The sequence below is a fragment of the Coloeus monedula genome (genome assembly GCF_965178545.1).
Source record: "Coloeus monedula genome assembly, chromosome: 4".
NCBI classification, from domain to species: domain Eukaryota; kingdom Metazoa; phylum Chordata; class Aves; order Passeriformes; family Corvidae; genus Coloeus; species Coloeus monedula.
Genome location: NC_138784.1, coordinates 28,352,193 through 28,370,572, shown reverse-complemented (window position 1 = coordinate 28,370,572; position 18,380 = coordinate 28,352,193). Strand labels below are relative to the sequence as shown.

The 18,380-nt window shown below is 43.4% G+C and overlaps 1 protein-coding gene across 1 annotated transcript; it reads right to left on the bottom strand.

Annotated features, from left to right (window-relative positions):
- Positions 1-4,222: 4,222 nt before the first annotated feature.
- Positions 4,223-18,259, bottom strand: STRA8 (stimulated by retinoic acid 8; the record flags this gene model as incomplete). The annotated part of the gene is made up of 8 exons (XM_082280351.1): positions 4,223-4,297; positions 7,860-7,971; positions 9,655-9,731; positions 11,041-11,323; positions 14,298-14,450; positions 14,850-14,934; positions 16,361-16,436; positions 18,152-18,259. 8 exons carry the CDS (start codon positions 18,257-18,259, stop codon positions 4,223-4,225), a joined length of 969 nt encoding a protein of 322 aa, XP_082136477.1.
- Positions 18,260-18,380: the final 121 nt, after the last annotated feature.

Genomic DNA, 18,380 nt, shown 5'->3' with positions numbered 1-18,380 from the left:
ATCCCCAGCACCTTAAAGCAACACTCACCTCTCACCTCATGTTTTATACCTCATCCTAGCCAAGGGGAAGGATCAGGCACCTCTAGGTCATGATTCATCTCATTCCATATTCCCATAATTTAGTCAGCCAAATGAATGTTATTGTAAGAGAGGCATTTCAAGTTAATGGGATGGATTTTCTTCTGAACCTGTCTCTTCTGCCTTAGACCACAAAGGGCTCTGGAGACCTTACTTAGGTTCTTGACCTAACAGAAAAACCCAGCTTCACTGAAATGTATCCCACCTGGAGTGCTGGGAGGAGTCTCAGGCAAGCCAGTTTCCTGTAGGGCAGCCAACCCTACAAAGATGAAGGAATCCTCATCAAATATAAAGGAGAAAACATTTCTGCTCACAATCTTGCACATCCCTATGCTACTGCTATGTCCTGTGTACCCTTGCTGTACCTGTTTGGTCTGGTGGGGTGACAAGCACTTCTCTGGAAAACAGGTGTGCAGATTATTGCTCCTATTCCCTATTAGCAGAAACAGCCTCAATCTGTATGGCCACATGCAGTGTGATCACACGTGGTCCTGGTTTCTGGTGGTGTGTAATAACATTGTTGCTGTAGCATAAGCTTGTGTTTCCTTCATTGAGATTTATACTTCCTTTTTTGTAAGTATAATAAATAAAATGTACACTGTAATGGTATTTCTCAGGTTGGAAGGGACCTCTGGAGGTTATCTGGGCCAGGCCCTGGTCAGAGATGGTCCTGTTAGGCCAGGTTGCAGAGGACTGTGTCCCATTGAGCTATGGATGGAGAGCCATGGCCTTTTTGGGCAGCCTCTTCCAGGTCTGCCCACCCCCATGGTGTAAAGTGGTTTTCCTTGTGTCTAACTGGAATTCCTAATGCTTCACCTCTTGTCTGTTGCCTCTTGTCCTTTCACTGTTCTTCTCTGAGAAGAATCTGACCCTACTTTTCTGTACCCTCCATTGGACAGCTGAAGGCCAAGATATGATGGCCCTTTTGCTGTCTTGTCTCAAGGTAGAACAAAACTGGTGGGTTTCTATGACAGACATATTGCAGCCCTGTTCCTTGGTCCCATACCACAGCTGTAGCAGTAGGTGGCTTGTTTATTGGTAAGGGATATACTGGGGTTTTTTGCTTTGTGTGGGAATGAAGCCTGAATAGATCAATTGTGTGAGTGTTTGAATCTTAAAGGAAGAAACATTATGGTATAAATAGTTTGGTGTTATGGGCAGATTGGAATGCCTCTATTGATGATTGTGGCGTTATGTCTTTGAGAGAAAAGAAAATGATTTGTACTTGAAGTATATCTGACCCTGACTCTACCATCACAGATTTTAGATAGGACCAGTCCCAGGCATCTCAGCTCTGGTATCTTCATCATCCCCAACCTTGACTGTCTCCAAATCCATTTAGAGCCAGCCTATGCTCCCAGGCTTCTCTCACAAGTCACACCAATAGCTCCGTGGATGCTGCAGCCATATCCTTTCCCTTCTCCTCATAAGACACGTTAGGATGCTGGCAAGTGCCAGAGGTTTACATTTGCTTTAGCTCTGTTAAAAAAACCCCCAAAACATTGGCACAGGTTTACTACAAAAATCATCTAGAACTGGCTTTTTGTTCCCCACCCCAAGGCTGGAGAACGTTGCTCATCTGTTTTGCTGTCATCTTGCACTCCCAGCACCTGTGTGTCACCATCTCGTATTTGGCTTGCAAGGCCCCTAGAGTGGAGCTGGGCATGACTTTACAGATCCTGGCATGAGGGGTCCCAGCTCCCAGAGGAAGCTTCTTGCCCAACACATCCCATGGCTCTGGAGGCACAGACAGCTGTGGGGGGTGGCATGCTGGTCTGGGGCAGCTGTGTCTGCTGTTGCTAAGGCTTAGAAGGCAGATTTTCTGAAGTTGTTTACATCCCTATGTCCATCTCAGGTTCCTAAATGCCCTTTAAAATTCCCCCTTTGATGTTCGTTATCTATTTATTAAATACCCTTTTATTTGCCTCAGGGGGACAATTCCAAATTTTAAAATTATGTAGGCAGGGTTTAGTCTGCAGGGCCACCACTTCTCCCAGCTGCATGTGGCCACTTGAGATTTGGAAACAGCTTTGGCTTTGCTCTGCAGCAACACAGTTTCTGTTTACTTGCTACTTAATGAGAAGATGAAAATCAGAGGATCCTCAAGGCTAAAACTGAACATTTGAGGGCTGTTCCAGATTGCTTGGAGCACAGCCAACTAACTACCTGTCAGCTGTATTTCCCTTTCACGCTACTGAGTCCTGAGTGCAGCAAGACTCACTGAAGTCAGCCAGGTGTGGGGTCACTCTGCTTGTGGCTTCACAGAGGCAGACAGCTAATTGGCACGTCCAGATGTTCCTGCTGTTCTGGTGGGACATGGTGATGGGGATTTGCTTGTACCTAGGTGCACTGGCACTAGAGCAGCTAATCAGAGGCTCATTTTCATACCTTTGTCACAAGAAGATGTGACCTGAGCAGTAGGATTGCCTTTTGTTAGGCTCACTGTGTTGTAAAGTTAGAGGCTGCTACCCTGCAGCACAGCTGTCACGTACTGAGTCCTGTTCAGCTAGGTCTGCCCAAACCCCTATCATGGCTGCACTGTCCATGTGCATGGATGTGTCCATGTTTCCCACTGCTCCATCCCTGCTGCCTTTCTGCCTCCAACCCGTTTCCACTGCACTGCCCCAGTAGCCTGCTAGCCTACATATTTCCAGATTTTTTCATGAAATGTTTTCATCAGAATGACCACTGAGTGCTGCTCAGTGTGGGACCTGTGCACACCTAACAGTCACATGCTCAGGAATTAAAGCTGCTTCCCTGCCAAGGCAGAGCAGGCGTCACACACACCAGTGCAGAACAACCATTGTCTGTGTAAAGTTGGCTGTGCAGGAGAGGAAACCCTGTTCCCATGGTCCTTGCAGGCCTGCACTCTTGTGAACTATGATCATACAAGAGGCAGAACCAAAGTAATGTGTTCTTCATCTTCTCCTTAATGTCATTACCTCAAACCAATGCCAGCATGTATAAATGACGCACACTGGAAAGGCCAGGGAATGGCAAGGCTGCACCCTGGAGAACTCTGAAGAGCTCTTAAACCCAAACAAGACCCCTGCACCCCCACTTTCAAACACAGCAGCCTGGCAAACATTCATCTGGGAGTGCTACCACAGCCTCACCCACAGAAAGGGCTCTGTAGTGTTTATTTTTCCCTTGTACTTTGGTACTCAGCTCCACGTGTTTTGCCTGAATGTATCATGCTTTTATGCACCAAGACAATGCTGGGCCACAGTCCAGGCCTCTTGGATTCAGTCTGAAAGCTGGCTGCTGAAGATGGATACCTAGGCATGCCAGCTTTAGTTTAGGTTTTAAAATAAAACTTCCATCCTTTCTGTTTGTGATGGCTGGTAGCATGACCTCAACATATCCACTATCAGAACACAGTTTGTTCAAGTCTGCAGAGAGCCTTTAATGATAACTCAGAGATGTGAAGGACTTTATTCAATTTCACAGCACTTTTAATTCAATTCCAAGACACTATCTGAGCATCACTACTCATCCAAGAATTAGATGTGGAAGAAGAGCACAGGGCTGATCACTTGGCTTTACACACTTCACAAAAGTAAATAATCCAAAGTGTATTATTGTGCCTGCACTTTTCTGGGTGACTGGGGAGTGGGTGCTCACTGCTGCTGTCCTCATAAAGAGATCAAAGAGCCTCATCCCACTCTCTGTGAGGAAATCTCTCTTTCCTTGTCAGCCCAAGATGAAAAATTGCACCAGAAAAGTAATCACTGCCAGGAGGTGATTTTTGCAGGTTGCAGTTTGAGACCTGCATCCTATGGGAGTGTGCAGACTGCCACTGATCTGGCCTCCCGGCTGCTCTTCCCACAGTTTATGCTAGGCAAGGTCACTTAACTGTACATGCCCCAGTTTCTCTGTGAAGTGAGGTTAAACATTAAATAGCAATGGGTAAAAACATTTATTAATAAATATCTAAGACCTTTGAAACCTTTAAAAAGTATAAATTACTCAACCGATATATCAAGAAGTACTAATGAGGGAAGGAGAAGTCAATGGTAACAAACCAGTTCAACACAGTGTCTCCACACTCTGCTTAGAGAGGTAGCTCACTGAAAGAGGTGAAGCTTCCTCATGTGCCCGGGGTACCTGGCAGTGCTTGGCAAAACATTAGTGGAGATACGGTTTAGAAATCTTCATCATCGAAGGTCTCAGTGCACCGCAGCATCACGGTCTCATGATCATAGTGAAGATCTTCTTCCTGAAAGCCCCCCCAAAGTCAAGCAGGATTAAAAAACAGAGGAGTTCATTGAATTTCAAATACGCAGTGAGTTGGTCAAGAGCTGATGTGCCAGCAAATGCACCATGAGCCCTCCCTCCTCTCTGAATCAACCACCAGCATTTGGTAAGTGCCTGAGGTGCCTGATGAAGAATGGCTCAAATTTTCTGCCAGTTTCTTTCTAAAACCACATGGCTCCACCCTGTGTCTATTTACATCATTTAGACAGCTGTAACTGACTGTGGTAGCAAGGATGTCACAAAACAGGCTATGAAGGTATGAGAGCTTCCTTGAGGCCTTAACTTCTACCAACTTCAGGCTTTGTTCCACTTTTAGCAACAGAAGGAAACGGTCTTCTCTTTCACCAGTTTACAGAGAGCAAGTGGCTCTTGAGAAATCCAAGTCTAGAAGGTGAAAGTGTTCGTGCCTGCAGTCCATCTAGTCCACCTTCCGCATTGATGCAAGACTCTTCAGTGAAATACTGCTTTTAAAAATAGGTGCTGTTTAAAAATGTATAGCTTAAGGAGCACTAAATACCACTTGCTTGTTAAGTGACTCATCTAAAATCCATAATTTCAAAAGAAAGTGTGCCTTTGAAGACACAAAGGTGCTCAGCAGTATTTAGGGAAAAAACCTCATTGAGTTTCATTGAGGTAAAAACTTTGGATCTCAGTCTAAATGAATCCTTTACTGCCTTTGCTGCTAAGCTTCTCTTATGATGTGACCTTAAGACAACAGCTCTTGAAAAATTACAAGATTGCTTAACTAATCTCATGCTCAGAAATATTTCTTTATCAGGTACCATAGAAGCATGCTCCTGTTCTCATTTTGGGGTCACTGCCTTTTTAAGAGCTCTCCCTTTCCTTGTCCAAATCATTTCTCCCTTCCTCTTGCATGAGTTTTTCCTGAAGCTTTTTATTCCAGTGAGGGGCATGCCATTGGCAGCCTTGAGAGCCAGGGCAGCGGCTCAAGAGGAGCTGTGCTCAGTAGCTCTGTGACTATGAAACAGGGACCATCCACAATCCAACAGCAGTAGTTGCAGTTTGTACCTGGACAGTTAACCAGAAATGACAGAACATGGCACTGGCACGAATGGCCAGCAATGAAATCCATCACCTCATCAGCTCTGCAGATGAAAGGAAAGGAGACCATGGGCTGCCTTTTGTATTTCAGTCAGGTGCACATCACACGACTTACCTTGGTACTTACTGTACTTGCTACCCACCTCTGTATCTTCTACAAGGTGTGTGCACAGTGTCCTGGGACACTGCTTTATCCTTGGGATAATTATCCCAGCACTTCCCAAACTCCTGTGCTAGCATAGCACCAGCACAGGTACCATGTCAAGGGAAGGGGAATGGTCTGCAGAGGTTCAGTCATACCCATAAGGTAAGCAGGACGGGTTCCTTTCCCTGTCAAGTCCAGGAGTCTCTGATGCTCTGAGCAGCCCAATTTCTGGGGTAAGGTGAGTAGCCTATACTGATCTCTCTGCTGCTGCCTGAGTTGGTGTGTTTCAAGCTAGCTGGAACATCTTCTATCCCTGCTCTGCAACCACTTTCATAACTGTCTCAATCTGTTTGCTTTGAGATGGATCCGAATTTCTGCTCTCAAAACAAAAAATATCTTGTCAGTCATATTTTCTTTTGGCTTTTTTTTTTGCCTCTTGGCAGCACTGTCTAGATGTGCAGTACTGCACTCTAAATCAAAACAGATTGTGACCTTCACATTATCTAGCCTGGGTGATTTCTGCTCAAACTCCCTTTTTATTGTCTTATCACAGACAACTAAAAGTTCCTGTGTAAAACAAATGTGTGCAGCTTTTTATTTCCTTTTGGATCCACACACTACACTCAACTTCCAATTTGCAGTACTTTGGGTTCTTTTGCTGCTTTTCTTCCCATCACTGCCATTCTCCTAGTCTTGTTTTAAATGTGCCTCTTTAAAGCTTGAGAGAGACACTACCTCTTCCCATACCACCTCATCTGGGAGCTGGGAGATGGACTTGGGCTTGCATATAACGAGGCAGCCCCAAGCAGAAGGACAAGATGAGACCATGCCAGGCCTGACACTCACAAAAGAAATTTAAAACCAGAAAATGCTATATCTTGCCTAAAGATTTTCTTTCTTTTCTAGGCCTGTTCAGTTCATGGTCATTTACATAAACACAAGAAGAGCTCCGCTCTTACATAGAACATAGCTATTCACAGACCAAAGGGCTGTGTAGATCAGTGCCTGGTCTCTGACAACAGTCAGCAGGTGAAGTTTAGAAAAAAGTGCAAGAATTGGGCACACAGTGTGCTCAGTTTTGCAATAAATGCTCCTACATTATAGCAAACTGTGCTGTGAGGTCCTCCTGTACTGGAAAATGAATCTGGACCTTCAGATTTAGTAATTGCCCATGGATTTATGACCCTGGAGTTTAAATATGGTAATTTGTACATGAAAATATCTTTAATATGTTGTTTTTTCATTTTATTTAGTGCTTTCTAGTTCTTCTGGTGTTAGACACAATGAGTAATCATTCTGTGTACCAAATCCACACCATGTAGGAATAACATGGTCTTGCAGTACCCCTCAGTCTTTTTTTAGAAAAGTCCTACTCTTAACAGTTTCTATTTAATGCCTTTTCCTGTGCTTGCTGCCATTCTCTGCACCTCCTTTAGTGCTACTATCTCCAAGATGGGAGAGCCAAATGGCATGCAGCAGTTTCTGTGTGATAGATTCAGACAGTGGTGCAACACTAGTTTCTGCTTTGTTTTCTGTCACAACTACCCCTCACCACAAACCTATTTTCCTTCAAAGGAGCATCTGTTCAAGTACTAGAGACAGGTGGGAGCTAGGAGCTAGGCAATAGAAAACCAGCAAACCAGTGGCTGCTGTGGAGGTACCACTGACTGAACCAAACCTCTGCCCGAGGGGTATCTCCCTTTCTGTTCTTCACCCACAGGCAAGCTCTGAGCCACCTCCTTGGCAGGGAGATAAGAAGGGGAGGACAAACAGTGCAAGCACAAAGACTTCTGGCTCAGCAAACTTGCAACAGTAGGCTGAGGTTAAGAGGAAGCTCAGGACCTTTTCATCAGCTCTTTCAAGAACACGAGTATCCTGCTTCTAGGGCCTGCCAGTGGAGGGCTCAGGGCAGGGAACCTGGCACCCAGACAAGCAGAAGGTGGTTCTACTGAGCTCAGAATGAAGCAGCTGGGGGTTGATGGAGAACTGGAAAGTGAGCTTTACCTGCTCAGAGGAGATCACTCAAGCTTTTCCACAAGGAACTTTCATGCAAAGGATAATAATAAAAAAATTTTTAAATTCCTTACGTCATTTGCCATTTTGAATAATATTCAAAGCAGTATTCACTCAGTTTGCCTCTTACAAAGGCAATCCTACTGGCATTTTGGAATGACACATCTGAAATTATGAACCCCAAGTTCTTATTTGTAATCATTCTGGACAATATGATCAGAAGCATTGAATACAAAAATCCCTTTCTGACATTGCTCCTGAAATACACTGCTCCTTCTTTAAGGAATCCTTTGGCAAGGCTTACCTGGCAAAACTGTGTATTAGCAAAGAAGAGGTGTTTTAGGAAGTCAGTGACCTGCTGATAGAGTCTCTGGTGATCCTCTGGATTTTCAGAAGTGCAGCTTGCAAATGCTGAACTGAAAATGGAATCAGATACTGTATTTAATTTCCTGTTCCCTTCTCCTTACTTTCTCTCCTCCATATTTTACTTATAAATTTATAAAAAATTCAAATTGTTTTCGAGATGGTTCTGATAATAAAGAAAACAGCCAAGCAAGACCGGGAGGAGTAGTGATGGATGTATTGATGAGATACTGTTTGCCAAGTGCAAGGCAGATGTATAAGAACAGAGAACAGAAATACAAGCAACTGGTGTCACAACAAGGAGATCCACTGATACATGACAGCTACAGTAACACTGTTTTGGGGAAAAGTAAATATCCATTAAAACAGACAGCTGCAATGGTTATTTGGGAGTGTATTTGGTAGGGTTGTTCAGAGGAACAGCTTTGACTTCTTCTGTAAAGTTTTTGAGTGAGTGCAGTAACCTGTGTTCATGTAATGACATGTTAGCTGTAACTGGCAGGTTTGTTCTCAGGTACCTGTGGCACAAAAATAAGCTTTTCATTCTGGACCTCACCTCTGCATTTTTCCTGGGATTTTACAAAGTTCTGCCATCACACCTCTGTCCAGAATTACAAGGTGCAGAACAATAGGCAAGGAAGAGAAAACAATAAATGCTGAAATACTAAACTGATTTGGGACCTAAAACAGACTGTAAAGATTATTGTAATACTCTGCAGTATTAAGAAATACTTAATCTTATTTTAAAAGCAAATGGAAATTATGACCTCATAAATACTATTTAATAAATAAATATTTGTTAAGCTTTTTCATCCATTCAAGTATATTCTGATCAACAGCCAAAACAACCTTATTTTAATTCATTCTCTTCTGAAAGTGCAACCTGGAATGGTGGCAAAAGAAAGAGAATCACATTAAAGATTACTCTAAATGTTGAAAAGTAAGTAGAAAGTGGGATTAGAACCCCACAGATTAAAAACACTACTTGCAAAGAGAAACAATCCTAACAAAGACTAAGTAGAAAGAATACATGAAACAGAAATCATAATGTGATTTTCCTCTTGAGGAAAACAACCCTTTTTGTTCTTTGGTCTACTGGGAAAAATCAAAGGCAGTGCCAGCTTTGTATTTGACATGTTCTCTTCCAGGTAACTCATCTGAACTGAAGAGGAAAGAGGTGTTATTTAACAGGTCCTGTGTTTCTTTGGTATTACTGTTCAGGTTAACCACACTTTACCCTGATCGCCTCCACGTGACTGAATTAGAGTACTTGAAAAAGACAAGGGAGAAAATGTTGACAAATTATCATTTCTGTCTCATTAAATGAGAGTACAGTTTATGATTAGCTGATTCATCCATGGAATGCCTCTTGGTCCTCGCAGGCCTGGTAAGTGACAGAAAGAAAAGGAAAATATTATGAGTATTGTAAATTGAAAAGACAGAAAGCTGTGCAGAGTAGCCAAGAAAATCAGAAGGACCCCAGTTATCCTGAAGTGATGGGCTGCTCTTAATAAGTGATTCTTACTGATTCTGCTGTAAATGACCATTAGTAATTTCACTTTTACACCTGAAAAGGAAGTATTATTGTGAGCACAGTTGCTGGAGGCTGCTACTCTGACCATTTATTAAAAAAGAGAGCTGGACTATTGTCTTACTCCACAGAGTACTTGCCGTGGAGTACTGAAGTGAGCTATTAACGTACTGTGTCTGCCAAAAGGGGGCAGTTTGTAATTTACCTCTGGCTGGACATGCCCTGAGTCTTGTTTCTGTCGAGGAAACCAGCAGCAACATCAAACGCATCTTCAAACATCACCTAGCAGAGAAATCACTTCAGATGTCAGCATATCCAGCCACCTAAAAGTTTTACCCACAGCATAACTTTTAATAATGAAGTCTTTAAAAGCATGATGATACTCTTTCTTTACATTTAACAGGTATGTTTGCAGCTAGAGTAAACCAAGAGGTTTTGTGGAGACAGGAATAATGTGGAATAACTGTATTTCATGGCTGGGAACACAAGGTCAGTCCACCCCCTTAAGCCTGTGTTTCAACCTCTAGGAATTAGGCTTCACATTACATTTCCCAGAAAATCAGTAAAACCCACAAATTGTGTCGGTGCTTTAGAGACTTGACTGTGGACTGCTGCTTATGGTTGACTGGAGGTCTCAGCTGTACCAGCCAGTTTCTCCAAATTCCAGTTTACAAAGGAGTTTGGATGCTCCTTGTGCCAGACCACTAAACTCATTAGTTCACTCTGCCATAATGCAGTTCACACACTTTCTGTGCCAGAAAAGTACCATACGTGGAACATTCCCATGACATTTCCTAAGGTGATGAGCAGTATGAGCTGTGTCCTATGACCCAAAAAGAACTTGTCAATGCAATTTACTTATATGCTAAAGGTAAACATCTGTCCCTTTCTTGCAGCTAATGAAATTACACATACCTCTTTGAGCAGCTAGTTCCTTCAGCAATCAGTGCTCCAGGAACCATTTATAGAGTTGGCTGTTCTTTAATCAATCTCTTATTAATAAATGCCCTGGTCTATTCAGTCACTGACTTCTGCTCTGCAGAAGTGCATGGTACAGGCAGTCATTGGCCCTGTACCACTGGGACTGGTCTAAAAATACTTTCTCTTTGCTACCAAGTGCTTTGATGAAAAACCCCCACCCAACCCAAAACACAGCAGGCTTGGCAAACTAGGTATCCCTTCTGGATTGAGATCATCTGTGCTCTTTGGAGAGTTTGCAGAGCACAGTAACTGTATAATTCTTGTTCTTGCTTCCTGTCCCAGGAGCAAGGTACGAGCAAATTTAACTGTTACTTGGCACAGAAACTCCCCAAGTCAGTGGAGACCAGCAGGATTACTACACTGCACTACTGCAGCTTGCTAGGTATCTTCTCCTATCTTACTATCTTATCTTGCTAGCTATCTTACCAAGATAAATTTTGCTGCAGACATTTACTCCAAGACTGCTTATTGTCTCCATGTATACATTCATGTGGTCTTGGGAAAGCTTAGTTACAACTACCCTATGTTTGCAATTAAAAGCTGCAGAGCCAATTGGCTTCTGAAGGCTTGGAGTTTCAGAGGCAGACGATGAATGTTGCTGAGCACTTACTTCCTCTGGCGTGGAGACTGAGGAACCACTGGCTTCCTCACTGTTACCTCCGCTGTCCCTCACACTACCTTCAGTGCAAGCAGGCTCTGGGCAAACAGCCTTGGGATCCATGAAGAAATCTCTCTGGCTACAGTACTGCAAGATGCTGTCCCTGCTCTCTTCAGAAAGCTCTTGCCAGAGATGGGAAATAGCTGTGGAGACCTCAGGAAGAGGCACCTCTCCAGTGCAAACAATTCCATGCTCTATCAGCAGGTCCACTGTGTGCTTATAAAAATACAGGTATCTGGAAGGAAAGGAAAGGAAAGGGAGCATCTCTTAAGAGCAGGCTATAAGGCAGCCATCTACTGAAAATCAGCGGGACACTGGGGAGTGGCTCTGATCCGTAACTACTTCATTGACTCTGCCTCCAAGACTTCATACAATTACTGAGTGATGCCCAACACTGCTGAAGATTTCACCTGAAATCAGGCTCCAGCTTCAGCCTCAGCCTCAGCAGGACTGCCTCACAACAGAAGCTCCAGGCACTGCAGGTTGTACTGGTCGCACAGGCAAACCTCATACTGGAATTTAATAATTTTTCAGTTACTTGCCTCTGTATCCTGAGCCTTTTGCACTGTAAGTCCCTTTTTATACATCTACTGGCATCGCACTACGCTTTAAAGCCCTGGCTGAGGTCATATCCTGATGCACAAGGTGCTATACATGCAGACAGAAGGACACTACCCTAGGTCTGGATGCTCTGACTTAAGCACGGATGCTCAATTTCCTCCATTTTACATCTAAGGAAACACATCCCTAGGACTGACTTCTATGCAGTCTGTAGTGAAACTGGTGGTGGAACATAGGGCTCATAATTTCAACCCAGTGGCTAAATCTCAGAACAAACCTGCTTCTTCTGCTAGCACTGTGTGGCACAGTGAATCAAGGATAATAATGTCTACTTCAGAAAGCAGCACTGAAGGTTATTTTACATTAATTAAATGCTTAGAGAGTCTCAGATGAAAATAAAAAGATCAAAGGAGTACAAAGCAAGAGTTCTATAAACAGCAGTCATTGGTACTATGTTTGGGCTCAAAATGATTCCTTGGAAGATGTCCCAGATGAGCACATTTCCTGATTAACTGAACAATATTGCATGAGAAAGCAACTCAAAAGAGTTCATTCTTTTCTATTTGTAAATATTTGTTCCAGCAAACCAATATTTATATAAAATATAAATATAAAATATATATATATTAAAAAATATATATATATATACCTATATATACCAATATATATATAAAATATAATTTTGTAGGCAGGCATAAACCTGTTTAAACCCCAGTTTCCACACTCAGGAGTATTTTCCACCACTGCTGGAGACAAAATACCAGAAGGGGAATAAGTGTTCTCATGTAAGGTACTGCACTCACTAAGGTTTCTGTATGTCCAGCTCCAAACAAAGGACCTGGAATTTCTCAAGAAGAACATGAATCACCATTAGACTGCTCTGCTAAAGAAATTAAGCTTGAAGCACGACTCAAATATTTCCTTCCCAGATGGAAGGAGGCAACCACATTTTGCACTGGGCAGAGTACTCTGAAGTCCTACCAATGTAGCTCCTGCTGCTGGACATGGGAAAAAAACCCAGTCAGTAGAAGCTCAAAGCATTTCTGATGCTTCCCAAATCATGTGATTAAATGATCATCAAAAGGCTGTTGCTTTCTTTGCTGAAGAGTCCCTTTCGTTTTATGCCTGTTATAAAAGGTAATTTTTTGACAAGAATTAGCTAAAACCAAATGCAATTGGCCCTAGGACTATGGGGTAAGTGCCAGAGTCTACACAGTACAGGCCCTGGTCTGCCTCGTCAGTAAAGAACGTGGAAGTCAGGTGTTTATGGCTCCGTCGTGCACTCTTTGATGAAGCAGATTTTTCTAATCCTGAAAATCTTGGTTCAGCACATTTCAAGGTCTTCTAAACGATACCTTAACTACAGCCACCTCCAATTCTAACGGGAGCAAAAGCAGGAGCAGGAGTGGGAAGCTGGTGCCATCTGCTGGTCCAGCTGCACTCTATTTTTGAGGAAAAACCCGATGATCCAAGGCGTTTTTAGAAATACACAGCAGTTCAAAGCAAAAGAGAAGAAGGAACTGCAGAAGTTTTTGGCTACAGCGGTGATGCCATGGAGGAGGATGCCAGCTGCAGCTCTAGATTCTCCTGCGTGTTCTTAATTCTGGAATGGTTAGGGTGAAATGGACTGCTTGATGGTACAAAATAGATTACACATGCATCTATTTCTCATATCTTTACAATCAAACAGTCGTTTATCCTGTTGGAAATGCAGGATAGAACCTCTAATTACCTCCTAGTGTTGTCTGACAGGAAGGGGAAGAACATGGGAATATAATGTACTCAGTTTTAAGGTATCAGTAACTGAAAAAACCCCAGTAATTTTACCATTATGACTTCTAACTAAAATACATGGACAACTGACATGAGAATGGTGGTCTTTGACTGTTAGGTCCTGCATCAGGCATTTAGGAGCTTAAAGGGTTTACAGACTCACACCCACTAGCTCTAAGTGTAACACACGTGCAAGTGTTTAGGTTCCCCTCCTCCCCAGTGTTGCAGACATGTTTGCATTGTTGCAGAATGCCTTCTGGTATCTTCCAGACAACCTCTATTCTGCAACCCAGAGGCTGAGGACTACAAGCTCTTCCTTGGTTGAATCCAGCCTTACCCTACTCTGATCCCAAGCTGCCATGAGCTAAGGGTCTGTTTCTGGAAGGGGCAGCTCCTCATAACAATGCCATTAGAGGAAGGATGAGCATCACTGTGGGGAAAAGAATGTGCCTAACTCTGGTTCCTGCACCTCCCTGGAACACATACAGTTAGACACCTGACAAGTTCATCTGGTGCAGCAATTCTTACCCTCCTAAAATCTAGCCCCATTGCAGGGATACAGTGGTAAAGCATGGCAACACAGAGACTGACACACTTGAAAGAAATTTTCTTCTTTTTCTTAAGGGGTGAAAAATCCTCAGGGATCTACCAAGGCCTGAAGAGCTGGGGACTGCTACAACACTGAGAGCTCATTCATCTGCAAGCTGTGGGGGCTTAGGAAGTGATCAGCTTCATCACCAGTAGGGCCAAAGTTGCTGGCACAAGGCTTCTGCAAGGCAGGTGCAGGCTCCAGCAGGACTGCATGGACAGCAGTGCCTGGATGCAGTGATTATGCAAACAAGTTAAAAACCTGAGGCTATGTGGGGTGCACCTACCGTTCAAATTCCACTAGATCTGGGGATAAAGTGTCTGAAAACTGGATCAATTCTGGCTTCCCATATTCTTCTGGTGTTTGTTTTTCACATTCTTGAAGCAAATACCAGATGGCAGAGTCACTTTCACTCACATCTTCTGAGGCTGATGTAGTGCTGGAAAGAACACAAGGGAAAAAATACACATGAACAACTTCTTAACTGGATTAATAAGGCCCTTGTCATGGTCACTCCAAAGCCCAGAGCCATTCTTCCCAAGCCAGCTTTTTTCTCCTTCTTTTGCTCTGCAGGCAATGAGAAATCCTTGCCAGAGATCAGCTACATAGAAGGGAAAGAAAATACAAGCACTGACTGGAAACGAGACCAACAACATGCTTAGAATGTTTGTGCACTCAATGGGATTACAGCAGTCCAGGTGAAACCTCTTTATCCTCTCCTCATGATGAAAAACCTCTGCTTGGAAATACAGTAGCAATGACAAAGAAGTTCAGAGATGCTGGGATGGAAGCAAGTGCAAAGTATTATCATCGTTTATTGACTGGCATAAGCCCTTACCTGGAACTGCCGAACTGCCTCCTGACATACTCCTCCCTGACTTCCTCCAAGCTGGATGGGCTCCCATCCTCCAGACTGCAGCTCGCTGTTGTCAGCAGAAAGGTTACTGTCACATCAATGGCACTTTTGGCTTCTCTCTCACCCTCAGCCCCAACCAAGCAGAATACTGCCAACAACTGGTTCCTCACAAGCCGGAGCTTGTCATTAGGCAAAAATGATGTGAAAGAAGGAACATTTGTCTCTTCTACAATGTAACTAGCACTACTGGGAGTTTATGAACACTGAGGAACTTAGAATCAATGCCTTCTTTCTAAAATTGATTTGACAGAACTGATGGTGAAAACAACCAGCAAATCAAAGTCTGGGCATGCACTAGTCAATGCAGTATTTTTTGATTACCTTATAATGAATAAATTGCAAGTAAAAAACCCTGACATCCAACCTGTGATTCACAAGCAGTATGAATTTTGCATATATGCAAGTATATACAAGGGGAAGCTTGCCTCAAACTCCCCTCAGCAAGCCTCACTGCTTGTTATCCCTTCAGTTTTGCTGTCAAACTATTCTTTCTACCTGTGACTCACTTTTATGGGTTATCCAAGGATGTGGGTTCAGATGAGGTTGTTCATTTTAAGCACTGAGACTTCTAATAGATGCAAATTACTGGAGGTGCAAGTCACATGAATAGCCATTTTTTTTCTAGCTGACAGGAATTTGGACACTTGAAGGGACAAAAAAATATGTCCAAAGCCTCTATCCTGTCAGCCCCTAGTTCTGCCTGCTGCCAGCGGAGGCAGTGGCCAGCAGCACTACACAGAAGGCACGTTGTTGGGGGCGTGAAGCCCCGCAGCAGGAGCTGCCACCCGTGCCGACGGTACCTGCCGACCAGTGTGACCGAGGTGTCACAGGCTGTAACAGAGCAGGGCGTGCCAAGCTGAAAGAAAACAAAACTGTAGCATCTCTCTTAACCATTTATATCAGAGTACACTCTTTACCAGAGGCTTCCATTTCCTACCCTAGGAAATCCTTCTAGCTAACACCCCAGTGTGCTGTTGGGCAGTGCAAGCTCTCACAGGGCTGGGTGCTGGTGACAGCTGTGACTCACACTGTGCCATACGGCTGTGGCCAGAGGAGCACACAGCTCCTGCAGGCTCCGAGTGGGAGCCTAAGGATCCAGCCTGGGCACCCATGCCAAGCCCCGCACCTGCCAGGGTGAAGCTGCCAAGGGGACTCAGCTCAAACAGCCTTCTGCCATGGACAGCAGGAATTGCTTGTTTCCTTCCTTCACCTAGACTGGGGAAGGGGCAGGAAAGACTCAGAGGGGCATTTCTGAGACACAGTGCTTAGTGGGTTGGCAGACTTTTCACCATCCCTTGCTTTTTGCTACAACTAAAGCCACAGTTGGCTGCAACGCTTTAATGGGCTCAGCTGTGTACAGCTGTCTCTATTTAACAAATACATAAAAACCAAGTCCGGGCTCTTTGTCCAAGCAAATACTTGCATACAGTTACCTTTCATCTTCAGCAAAGAACACAAGGTTTGCTCCAGCTTCTGGATAGATGTCTTAGCCTTACGCAAAACTTGATACTAAACATAAGAAGAAAACAGAACTGATTGTTCTCTGCTCTAACTAGATTCATGTTTTAACATGCCTTCGTTGCTTTCTGCATTTTTCCTTCATGTTTACCTTCAGTAATTTCCATGTCTCTGTGAAAACAACTGTGTTGTTTCACTAGCTACCCTTATACATATGAAAAGGGGAAAGAATTAATAGGAGAGTAACTTCAATATAGAATATAAATATTTGGGTATACATTATGCAATACATACACAAACACCCAGTCACACAGACATTTGCTACTTAACTCTGATCTTTTTTCATCAGCAAATGGTCTTGTTTGGATCGTTCTCTTCTTGGAGCATGTCCAGAAATACCATGCTGTGAAGTCTTGTTGGATGCCTACCAACTTAAGGCATAAGATTTTACTAATGATTTCCCATGAGACTTTTGCTAGGAGAAGCCTTTGCCATGTCCTGCATTGCTCTAACCCGGATTACAGCAGGGTAGAACATGGCAAAGGCTTCTCCTAGCAAAAGTCTGGATTAACAGGATTAGCTTCAGTGCTGCACATCATTCCTTCATCATCTATACCAACCACAACTGAAAACATACAGCTAAAGCATTTAAACATACATATCTCCAAAATATTTCAAGACTTATGTGCATGGTGAGACCATCCATGTCTACACTGCAGAGCTTTCATGCTGGATATTTTAGCCAGGCACCAAGTGCTAGGATTACAAGCAACCTTCTGTATTTAGGCTTTTTACAATATTAAACTTCCTTCGCCCCCTAGAGTCACGCAAGGGGCACATGACACTATGAAAAAGCAATTTCAAGAACTGGCATGTGAACACAGTCCCCTTAGACCAGGCAAAGGAAGTAGTTGTTTAGTCTTGGCTTCTGAGATCATGCTGACTTCAGGTTAACTTGTATCTTGCTAGAACATGGCAAACTGAACTCTTACCTCAACCTGCACGAGAGCTAAGGGACTCAGCAGGCACAAGCTACATGTAGTGGTATTTAGCATATTCAGGGGACAATTCCTGTCCTAAACAATCATTACCCCCTCTATTTTACAAACTGGAAAACTGAAGGTAACCAATGTAACTAAACAAATCAGTGGAAGAATTGAGAAAATCCTCCTGATGTTTACTCCTCTGCCTCAAGCATGGCAATTTCAGGCTTTTCAGTAGCATTTTAAGTAAATTTCATCTTTATAAACAATTTTGCTTAAATAGTTTCTTCCTTTAGTAGAGACCAAGAAACAGTACTGGTGCTTCTTTTTTTCCTGAACTTATTTTTCCAGTGTCTTGAAGACAAAGTGCACCTCCTAAAGCTGATTGAATTACTCCTTTCCCTCTAGCTCCTTCTGTCCCTAAACTCACTGTTCTGATTTCAGAACAAAATGCTGTGACATCAGCTTCCTCATGGGATCCCTTGGTTTGTTTCCAAAATACTATAACAGAAAATGCAATGCTATAAAAGTGCTGCAAAAAGCCCATAAGGAAAGTACAGATAAGGCACATGACAAACCCATGACCCAGAAACTACAGACTGGACAACTCCCTTACGCTGAGTTGGCAGCTTCAAAGGGAAAGGTGCATAGAGTGAAATTACACACATACTGGCACCCATAAAGACACTGTGATCCTCCTCAGAGATTGAACCTAAAGCTGGTTAAATTGGAACATATTCAGGTATTACAGCGATGCATAGAGAAATAGTCACTGTTCCGCACCTTTGAGGCACAGTTGTCTGACTGGGATAAAACTCTTCCCCGCAAGCTGCTGAAGAGTCTTGCCAGAGGAACCCAGTGGTGTGCCTGTGGCAAGTGCTGCTTTGCCATGCAGTGTTCTACCTCTTGCAGGCGTGTCAGGGGATTGAGACTCACTTTGGCATGTGTCTTCCTTAGACTAGTCTCCAGCTGTGTCTGGTGAAAGCTGCAAGGCAACATTTATTTATACTGA